Raw genomic sequence first — 11,148 nt, 5'->3', positions numbered from 1 at the left:
TCTTCTTCCAATGTTTGTGACAACTATTTATCATCAACACCTCTATTTTCTGTGAAATTTGAAGGCCGCCAAAAACATTTTAAATTAATGATTGACAAATTGAGTTCTCTTTCGGCTTTAAAGAGTAAGATTCAAGAAATGTTTTTGTTGAAAAACAATGAACATATAGAAATCGAGCATATGGCCTATTTAAATTCATGCACAGACATCACAAGTGACTCACTCGAAGCTACAACGACAAAATATTGGTACAAATTGAAGGGTGATTTGGAAGTGCAATTGATGTTTTCCTTTGTTGAAAATGAAAAAGAACCACATCGTTTGTACGCGACCTTGAAAAAAATTGGTTAAGTTGTTGTTGTATGTAGTTTATTTTTTATATTATGTCATTTTTTTATGTTTTATGTTTGTGTAATTTTATTAACGATGTAATCCTAAATTTAGCAATTTAATTTTATTTACTGATTTCGTATGAATGTGGAAAATAATATATGTGTGTTTTGTTGTGAAATATTAAAATATAATATATTGATAATAGATAGAAAAACACATAGAAATTACATAAAAAATAAAATTAACTACGATTAATTAGAGGGTCCGGCTGCATTAGGACATTCTCGATAGTTATGACCCGGCACTCGACATAAGCCACATCGGAACTCTCTTTTTTCAAAATCGTCCATTTCAGTGTGGATGCGTGTCTTTTTGGGACGTCCTCTCTTGGTTCTTTTCATATCGGCGCGAGGACAAACAACGTCACCTTCATAAATGGGCCATAAACTCTTGCTTCGAACTACCGGGAAGGCCTCGTCATACACAGCATTTACAGTGGTAACTCGGTACACGTCGTCAATGAATGCTTCATATGAAATGTTAGCATGATTACATGCAGCAATAACATGCGAACATGGCAAGTGTAACGCCTGAAACTTTCCACAGTCGCACATCTTTTCTCTCAAGTGTACCCAGAAATGATCCTTTGGTCGGCCTTCATGGGGATCCTCAGTTTCCTCCACTGAGAAACTATAATTTCGCCGATCAAACTCAGTGACGATACATGAGTTTGACTTACCGAGTGCATCTAAAATCTTTTCTTGGCAAGCTTCAGTATATTGCTGACCAGAAGCTAATACAGCGGCCGACTGTTTTCCTCGTTTTGCAAAAAGTTTCGCCAGCCTATAGTAGGTTGCTTGGACCAAAGCTGTGATCGGTAGGCCGCGGATATCCTTAAAAACTGAGTTCATTGCCTCGGCAAGATTACTTGTCATGTGACCCCACCGAATACCTCCATCGTATGCTTGCGTCCATTTTTCTTTTGGGAGATTATCAACCCACTCTAAAGCCGCTGTATTTTTCTTCAAAATCCTATGCCGCCAGTACAGGAATGTAGCCTCGCTTGGTGCATACCCTATATTGAAAAGAAGAAAAAAAAGTGTTTAGTTTAATATGCTATCGACAACTTAAATTGTAGAAATTTTTTTGATAATTTTAGATATTTACCCATATTAACAGCATATTTCCGTAGTTTTCTGTTTTTTATTGCCCTCACAAAATTCTGTGCGACGTGTCGAAGGCAATACACATGAGAGGAAGTACCATTCCATCCATTTGAAGGGTTTTCATAAGCACTTTTAATAGATGCGTGCCTATCTGAAATCATGCATATATTTTCTTGTGGAGTAACATTCTCTCTCAAATGTTTAAGAAAGAAGTTCCATGCATCTTTCGTTTCCCCTTCAACAATCGCGAATGCCACAGGAAAAATATGAGCGTTTCCATCTTGGGCGACGGCCAACAACAACGTCCCCTTATACTTCCCGTATAAAAACGTTCCATCAACTTGCACAATTGGCTTGCAATGTGCAAATGCTTGGATGCACGGTTTGAAAGCCCAAAACAAACGCTCAAAAAACACTTGCCCCTGAATGGGTGTTGGACTTGTCTCGAACCTGATAATGGTTCCAGGAATCCATTTTTCCATTACTATCAACCACTGTGGAAGATCGCGATAGGACTGCACCCAGTTTCCATAAATTTGTTCGATCGCCTTATTTTTTGCATTCCAAGCCTTTCGATACGTGATGGTGGATATCTTGCATGTGTCCACTCATACGGGAAAAAATCAATGACTGAATTTGGTGTGTATTATACCAGTGGGAATCCAACATTATTACGCCTTGATGAAGAAATTAGCATCTCAAATTTGAAGGAAAAAATTCGTCAAGTAACAACGAATCAAAGAGATATTTTGGAAGTTTGTTATCGAAGTCCTTTTTTAAACGAACATGGAGTTGTTTCGTATGAAGAAAAAAAATTGCAATGCGATAATGATGTACGTAAAATGTTTGAAATTATCAAAAAATTTCAAACATTTATCGGGCCAATTGAGTTGTATGTTCAGTTTGTTCGATCGGTCGACGAAATTATAGAACTATGTCAAACACCATCTTCTGATAATTGTATGCAACATCTTTAATGTATATTTAAAAAAATCTATGGTGCTTAATTGTCATCCATGTTTAAGTCTTATAATAAATTTAATCTATGTTGAATTGCCTACTACTTGTGCCATTTCTTGCATGAATACTATTATGACAGATAAATTTGTAAACACTACTTTTATTCACTAGTACAGAAAACACTTTTTACATCTGGCCAAAACCCCCTTTTACATCTGGCCCAAGTCAGAGGTAGACGTACGAGAAGTAGTAAGTTTATGCTTTTTACATCTGACATTCGCCAGATGTAAAAGTATCCCCTTTTACCTCTGTTCTCATGTTTCAGCTGACCAATTTTTTTTTTTTAATTAAATTGGACCTTTTACATCTGACCAAGTCACCAGATGTGAAATAGTAACTATATTTAATTTTTTTTTTTTTTCAAAATCCTGCGTTTTTTTTTTTTTTTTATATTTTTAAATCCTATTTTGTAATTAAAAAAAACCAAAATAGCATTACAATTCAACATTCAACCAAAATACAATTACATTCAACCAAGTCATTAAAATTCAACATTCAACCAAAATACAATTACGTACCAAAGTCATTACAATTCAAATAAAATACCAAGTCTTACAAGTCAAGCAAAATACCAAAACAATCCAAAATGTTATAACATTCAAGCAAAATACAAGTCATTACAATTCAAAACATCCTAGTCAATGTCAATCTATTGTAACTAGCTAGCTCCTAAACCTCATCATCGGAAACAACATAATCTACCTCGGGATTGTACATGTCAAGAAAACAAGTAGCCCAGTTGTTTCGCAATTCATACATCTCCTCCTCAGTTAATGACGTGGGATCATCGAACACCTATACAATACATATACATGATCAAGTTATTCATACTACATGATCTAAAAAAATGCAATAATCCAAGCAGAATGCAGGAAGCGACAAACAGCAGCAGTTCCCAGGTACGGCATTCGGCGGAAAAAATAACAACTACTCAACCAGATTTCTAGTACAATTAAAATTTCTAGTGTGCAGAAAATCAGATACAGATTTCAATTTACATAAGTTGAAGCTTCATGTCCAACTTTTTCTAGACAAAACAGTTCAATCTCATGGCCAAATTCATGGCACTATCTTGTGAATGTGAAAAACAAACAAATAGTGAAGACTGTCCCAATAAGAGGGAAGTCTGTCAAGTAGAGGCTTCAGCAGAATGCAGCTAATGAAACTACAAGTGACAACACAGTCCTACACAGCTAATGCAGAATGCAGAAGTACTAATCAGGCAAATAGGCAAATACTTATATATGCAGAATGGGTCGTAGACACTAACGTTCGGCCCGACTAATGCAGAATGCAGGAAACTGCAGAAAACCATATATGCAGAAAAAAAGCGGCAATCAAGAAAAAAAAAATACCTCCATCCAATTCTTTGTAATACTAGCGGTGACAATGTCAAGCATGTTCTTCATTACATAATATCCACAGTCATTACCGTTAGGTTGTCGCCTTGTCTACATATAAACGACATATAGTTAATACATAAATAAATATCAATCATGTGTTATGAACGTAAATAAATATTAAAATTTACACCACACTTACTTTGGGAAAAATCCATGTAGCCTTCTTTCTATTACCAAAAGTTGCCAATTGATGAACTTTAAAAGCACTAGAAAAATTTAAAAAACAACAAAGTTTTAATAGGCAGTAAGTGGACGAACAGAGGCAAACCAAAGGCAAACTAATTAAAATAATAACTTACTCTGTAAAAAAATTCCTCGCTGCCTCAGGTATCTTACGGTGTAATGAACAAAGACAAACTATAACATTGTCCATAGGACACATAATTATTAATTGCCAATGCCCGCTGTACACGTGAAAGAATGAGGTGAATCAAAACATTGTAATGAGGTGATGAAAGAATGAATAGCAAGTGAAGTAAATCAAAAACTAAAGGATTAAATAAGAACTTACTCAAAAAGATGTGGTGCTAAGTAGCACACTTTGTTTAGATCACGCAAATTATTTTGAATGTATTGTTTACCCGCCTTTTGAAGTGAAACTGGCTTTGATGCAAAACTCAATTGAACCGGGTCCAAAAATGCAAACAAATCTGATTTTTTTGTGTCTATGGAAACACGTTGCATATACCTGAATAGTCAAGAGAGAAAGAAAAAAAGACTTTTTAGTATAGATATATATATATACCATATTAGATAGCATCAACGAAAATGTACTTACGTGCACCAAAGCTGTAGAATTGATAAGTCAAGCCAATTATCACCCACCAACAAGTCTTTCATATACTTTGGCGACATCTTAAAATTCTTGACAATCTTATCATGTTCCAGCTGTATGGGCAAATATGTTTTCCTTTTGACAATCATGCATAACAATTTTTGAACCGAGTCTACACCATTATCTAAGTCCTCTTTAATGTTTGTTGGTGCAGCAGAACAACTAGCTTTCATACTGTCATAGTTCCCTGCAACATGTTTTGGAGAAGAATCGTCAACCACTTGCTTTGTAGGGGAGGCGTTTTGAGAGAAACCGACAGATTTAAGAGTCTCCATCATTGTCTTTTGCATCAATTGACGCTCTTCAGCCATCTTCTCTTCAAATTCAGCTCTAAGTTTTTCTTCTAGTTGTGAGAGCTGCTCAGTGACATTTGTATTCGATGATGACCTTGAAGCCCTTCCAAAATAATTGCTAAATGTAGCACCTCGTCCAACACCACGAACTTGGCCACCATGCTCAGCTGTTCCAAGGGCACTTGTTAGAATATCATCACGTCCGATTGGAACAAAGTTGCCCTTTTTCGTCTCTTCAACTAGAGAGTCCTACAAAAAAAGTAAGCATAATGCAGTAAGCAGTATGCAGTGACATGTGTGCAGCTGGAAGCAGTAAGCAGTAAGCATAATGCAGTAAGCATAATGCAGTTGGAAGCAAGTAAGCATAATGCAGTAAGCATAAATGTAAAGGGATAAATTACTAAGTATATTGTGCAGCTGGAACCAAGTGATGCAGTAATGCAGTGATGCAGTAAGATAGCATAATGCAGTGATGCAGTAATGCAGTGATGCAGCTGGAACCATGTAAGATAGCATAATGCAGTGATGCAGTAAGATAGCATAACGCAGTGATGAACTGTAATAGCTTGCAGTAAGATAGCATAATGCAGTGAAATGATTTGGATGAACTGTAATAGCTTGCAGTAAGATAGCATAACACAAAATGCAGTGATGCAGTAAGCAGTAACACAAAAGTTTATTACTTACAATTTTATCGGCAACAACTTGTGTAGCCGTTGATGTGTACGAACCATCTTTTGTTTGTCGCGCCCTCTTCCAGCTTTCATGACGGGTGGGTGGAGATGGACTACGATCAACGCTCTCTGCCAACAACTTCTTTTCAGCAATCATAGTCTCCGTAAGCAAATCATACCCTCCACGTGATAATCTATGGGGGTGGCAATTGTTGGCCACTTTTTCCTTACCCTTTTGACTTTTTTCCTAACACCAGAACAAAGAACATTACTACTAAACCATAATACCTTACTACCAATCTTAAAATTACTAAATTTAAGAACACTACTACTAACCTTAAAATCAGGGGTATCACGGGACGCCAAAAACTGTTTCCATACATCTGGTTTAATAAAAGTATACCTCACATATGGAGGTTTGCGATCCTCTTTGGGCCTTGAAACATATTCTCTCGTGAGTTGTGTCTTAAAACCTCTCCATCGGTCTCCCGCATAAGATAACCATGCATTCCTCAAAGGATCTTTATCACGATCTTTATTAATTACCGGAATGTCAAAATAACTCTACATATATAGATTAAAATTTGTGTTAGTATTTTTTTTCCACATAATACAAATAATATCACATGATACATAGATTAAAAGATAAATGATAATTTTAAAATACCTCAAGATCAGTCCACAATTTTGTTTTTTCTTCTTCGTCTACTTCCTTCCACTCATGTTTCAAAATACTACAACAACTTCGAGCAAGATATGCCAAATAACTCTTAAACGTTGTTGCATGAGCACCAGAAACATTCCAAGTTACTGGATCAAATTTCACGGTTAGGCGTTGACCCGATTGATGAACTTTGGTAAGTTTTCTCATCATAGTAGCACCTCTGCCTACATGTTTCTGGCTTGAAGAAGCGGTGACGGTTGAATCAGCCATGTATCTGCTTACACAAAATGAAAACGTTGATTAATTAGGATTAAATTAAGCACAAAAATTATAAACTTAAATGAATTAATATAAAAGAGTGATTTTATATAGTAAGAACCATTTTTAACGAAATGCATGAACCAGTCAAGATTATACATAATATAATAGCATTAATATAATTATAATTCAACATTACAACTCCATAAAAAACGTACTAGTCCTGCCATATCCCTTCTTGATGATCCGAACGAATAGCTTGCACATCATCCTCTACATTTTCTTCAACGAAGGTAGGCACATTTATTGAGAAAGGAAGAGTTTCGGAAATATCAAGAATCACATCTTGATTTTCATCACTACCTTGCACATTTTTTCCTTGTAAAACCACCGACCACCTGCTGTTAGGCGAAGGATCTTTAACATAAAACACTTGTTTTGCTTGGGATGCCATGATGAAAGGTTCGTCGGTATAAGCTGAGTTAGAAAGATCAACCAATGTAAATCCTAATTCATCGATTCGTACACCACTGTTAATATTAATCCACTTGCATTTAAATAGAGGCACTTTAAACAAAACATAATCAACCTCCCAAATCTCTTCGATCACCCCATAGTAGGGTGTAGATGCCATAACCGGGTTTTTATCCTTGGAACTAGAGAAATGCATGGACTCGGCCACAACCATAACCCCACTATTTTGCATGGTACTATGATCATCCTTTAGTTTTGTATAAAAGCAAGTTTTATTGATATCATATGCACTCCAAGTTATTATGTTACGTTTAGGCTCATAAGACAACCACTTTATTGTATCAGAAACACTACCATCATTAGCAACCTTTTCTCTAAACCAATCAGGAAAACTCTTATTATGTTCTTTTAACAACCCTTTTTCATTAATTCTTGGGTACTTTTTCTTCACGATGCTTTTGTGATCAGATAAGTAAGGTTCAACCTCAGCCGTGTTATTCAATATATACAAATGTGCCTGAAGGATTATCTGACCACTCATGCTCTTGACATTTAAACCTTGTATACCCATACCTTCACATCTTCCATCGTGACGAGACTTGGGAACCCCTATAGCATCCACTTCTGACAAATAGTTTGAACAAAACTCAATAGCTTCTTCTGCAATGTACCTCTCAACGATCGATGCTTCCGGACGGTGCGGATTTTTTGTATACCCTTTTAGTATCTTCATATATCGCTCTATTGGATACATCCACCTTAAATAAATGGGTCCGCACAATCTGATCTCTCGTACTAGATGAACAATTAAGTGAACCATAATGTCAAAAAATGAAGGAGGGAAATACATCTCCAATTGACACAAGATAACCGCAGCCTCGTTTTCCAACTCGTCTAACTTCAATGGATCAATGGCTTTACAACATATTGCATTGAAGAATAAGCACAACCTACTTATAGTTTTCCGAACATTGTCGGGCAATATCCCACGAATAGCCACGGGTAGGAGTTGTTGCATCAACACATGACAGTCATGGGACTTTAAGCCAATTAATTTGAGATCATTCATTGATACAAGCTTATTGACATTTGATGAGTAACCATGCGGCACTTTGATACTTTTTAAACACTCACAAAAACTTGTTTTCTCTTTTTTAGACAAAGTGTAACATGCTGGTGGCAAATATGTCCTGTTATTTATTTGTTGTGGTAATAACTCTTTTCTTATACCCATCAAATCCATATCCAGACGAGCATTTATACCATCCTTTGTCTTGCCTGCAATGTTGAGAAGTGTTCCGATTACACTATCACATACATTTTTCTCCACATGCATCACATCAATACAATGTCTTACATCAAGACTGGACCAATATGGAAGATCAAAGAACACCGACCTCTTTTTCCATGAAATTTTCACATCAGACTTTTTTTCTTCCACATCAGACTTTTTTTTGCCCTTTTTTTTCCCCTTTCCAACGTCCTTTCCAAAGACAACATTAATATCTCGTTGTAGTTCATAAACTTGCTCTCCGGTTAAGGGCTCCGGAGCAACACCATCCTCCGGGTGATCATTGAAAGCTTTCCGCAATCTACGATATGGATGATAACGGTTTAGAAATCTCCGATGCCCAAGATACACAGTTTTCTTTCCCTTTTTCAATTGTTTGAAATTTGTGTCTTTTGCACATATAGGACACGCTAAGTGCCCTTTAACGCTATACCCAGACAAATTGCCATATGCCGGAAAGTCGTTGATGGTGCAAAACAACATGGCACGCATATTGAATTGTTCACCAGAATACGCATCAAAAACATCAACTCCTTTCTCCCACAACACTCTTAAATCATCAATTAGGGGACTTAGATAAACATCTATGTCATTTCCGGGTTGTCTTGGGCCCGAAATCATCATCGATAACATAATATATTTACGCTTCATGCACAACCAAGGAGATAGGTTGTAAATCATGAGCAGAACAGGCCATGAACTATGGTTAGTACTTTGATTGCCAAACGGATTCATTCCATCGGTAGCAAGTCCAAGTCTAAGGTTTCTCGACTCCTTGCCAAAATTTGGAAACAAAGAATCGATTTTCTTCCATTGCAAAGAATCAGCTACATGGCGAATTTGTCCATCACATTTTCTCTCTTCTACATGCCATCTAAGATTCTTTGCGTCATTTGCATTAGCGAACAATCTCTTGAACCTTGGAATTATTGGTAGGTACCATACAACTTTCACGGGAGAACCCTTTTTCGTCACCACATCATCACTAGAATCACCATCTTTCTTTTTGTAGCGTGACGCCATGCACTTCGGACAATGATCAGAGTTTGCAAACTCTTTTCTGTATAATATGCAATCATTTGGGCACGCATGTATCCTTTCATACTCCAATCCCATCGGACATAATACTTTCTTCGCCTCGTAACACCGGTTTGGTATTACGTTACCTTCAGGAAGCATCTGTGTCAACAATTCAAGCAATTCGCTAAAACTTTTGTCAGTCCACCCATTCTTTGCCTTCAGGTTAAACAACTTTAACACCGCTGACAAACGTGTAAAATTTGTGCATCCCGGGTACAAAGGTGTATCCTTGTCGCTGCACAACGTATCATGCACATGAGCCGTCTTAAACGAGTCTTCTCCGATATCACGCATCATGTCTTCAAGACGATCATCCATATCTACACTAATGTTTTCGCTTTGGGACACACTACGGTTTGTTACTACTTCACCGTGCCATATCCATTTTGTATAATTTTGACAAATCCCATTGCAAATCAGATGACTAATGATTTTATCCTTATGAATTTCTAGTTTTTTATTTCCACAAAGAACACATGGACATCGAAAATGTTCTTTGCCTTTAGGAGGAAGATTTTTTTCATCATTATTTTCGGGAGATGGAAGATTGATTTCAGCAAATCGAATAAATTCAATCACTCCCCGTTCAAACTCGGCACTTAATCTACTAGCTTTCATCCAACTACGATCCATACCTATGTTGTGAAATTAAGTTAAAACATGGTAACACCAACTAAAGTATTGGTTTCATACCCGATGGGAAACCAATCACTTAAATGAATCAATTGCAGATGAAAAAAACATAAATCAATTGCAGTAGAAACAATTCTAAGAGCTAAAACCAAGTAACAAACCACAAACCATGAATCAATTCAATCACAAACTAATAGCATAAACTAATTATTAGTAAGTAATCACAATGCAATAAGATTGATCCTCTCAAGCTATCAAAAAACTCATCCTTAATCCCACAATTTCAAGCATCTGAACGAAACAATAACAATACAATAGTTTACTTAAAAACAAACCCTTAGGGCTTAATTGAATTGACTTAAACTGACTTAAACACTAATATGAAAATCTAACTGCAAAATACACCAGTATTAGCGTTAAATAACATCAAATCAGAGAGAGAGCGAGAGATTACGGATAAGCGACAAAAATCACGATAGAAATTTATAAGCACTTAGATTTAGCTTAACACCAGTATTAAAAAGGAAAATCACGACAGAAATCACGAAAAGGAAAATATTTAAAAAGGATTAAAATAGAAAGAAGAGTACCTGAATCGATTTGGAGTTAGGGTTCGTGAGAGAGAGGACGGCGCTGGTGGTGAGTTGAGAGAGAGGACGGCGCTGGTTCTTGCGAAGGTGAGGACGGCGCTGGGTTGATGCGTTTTGGGTGCGAATCAAAGGTGAGGACGGCGCTGGGTTTTGGTTCTTCGTTCGTCAAGGTGAGAGGGGTTTTGCTGGGTTGCTGCGAATTGACGACGGCGCTGAGTTGAGAGAGAGGACGGCGCTGTGGGTTTTGGTTGTGAGAGGACGGCGCTGTGTACGCGAATGGGTGAAGAGTGAAGAGGGTGAAGAGTGAAGAGGACGGCGCTGATTTGCGATGGGAATGAAGAAGGAGACACAATACGCGTACCTTTACCTTTGTTCCAATTTTTTTTTTTTTTTTTTGTATTTAACCTTTACCTTTACATCTGTGGCTAAATATG

The 11,148-nt window shown here is 36.9% G+C and overlaps 3 protein-coding genes across 3 annotated transcripts; all 3 read right to left on the bottom strand.

Moving 5' to 3' along the window:
• Positions 1–584: 584 nt before the first annotated feature.
• Positions 585–1,981, bottom strand: LOC123922469. The gene is made up of 2 exons (XM_045975186.1): positions 1,501–1,981; positions 585–1,408 (listed from the first exon to the last, which is right to left on the bottom strand). The coding sequence occupies exons 1-2, from the start codon at positions 1,979–1,981 to the stop codon at positions 585–587; spliced, it is 1,305 nt and encodes a 434-aa protein (XP_045831142.1).
• Positions 1,982–3,188: 1,207 nt separating this feature from the next.
• LOC123922468 lies at positions 3,189–6,544 on the bottom strand. The gene is made up of 9 exons (XM_045975184.1): positions 6,392–6,544; positions 6,128–6,288; positions 5,738–5,971; positions 4,701–5,299; positions 4,434–4,610; positions 4,222–4,326; positions 4,062–4,128; positions 3,875–3,970; positions 3,189–3,314 (listed from the first exon to the last, which is right to left on the bottom strand). The coding sequence occupies exons 3-9, from the start codon at positions 5,879–5,881 to the stop codon at positions 3,189–3,191; spliced, it is 1,314 nt and encodes a 437-aa protein (XP_045831140.1). The 5' UTR covers positions 5,882–5,971; positions 6,128–6,288; positions 6,392–6,544.
• A 319-nt stretch (positions 6,545–6,863) lies between these two features.
• Positions 6,864–9,788, bottom strand: LOC123922467. The gene has a single exon (XM_045975183.1). The coding sequence runs from the start codon at positions 9,786–9,788 to the stop codon at positions 6,864–6,866; it is 2,925 nt and encodes a 974-aa protein (XP_045831139.1).
• Positions 9,789–11,148: the final 1,360 nt, after the last annotated feature.

This window comes from Trifolium pratense, linkage group LG4 (genome assembly GCF_020283565.1).
Source record: "Trifolium pratense cultivar HEN17-A07 linkage group LG4, ARS_RC_1.1, whole genome shotgun sequence".
Classification (NCBI taxonomy): Eukaryota; Viridiplantae; Streptophyta; class Magnoliopsida; order Fabales; family Fabaceae; genus Trifolium; species Trifolium pratense.
Note: the sequence above shows the minus strand (reverse complement) of the source record. Positions and strands in the feature narration are given on the sequence as shown.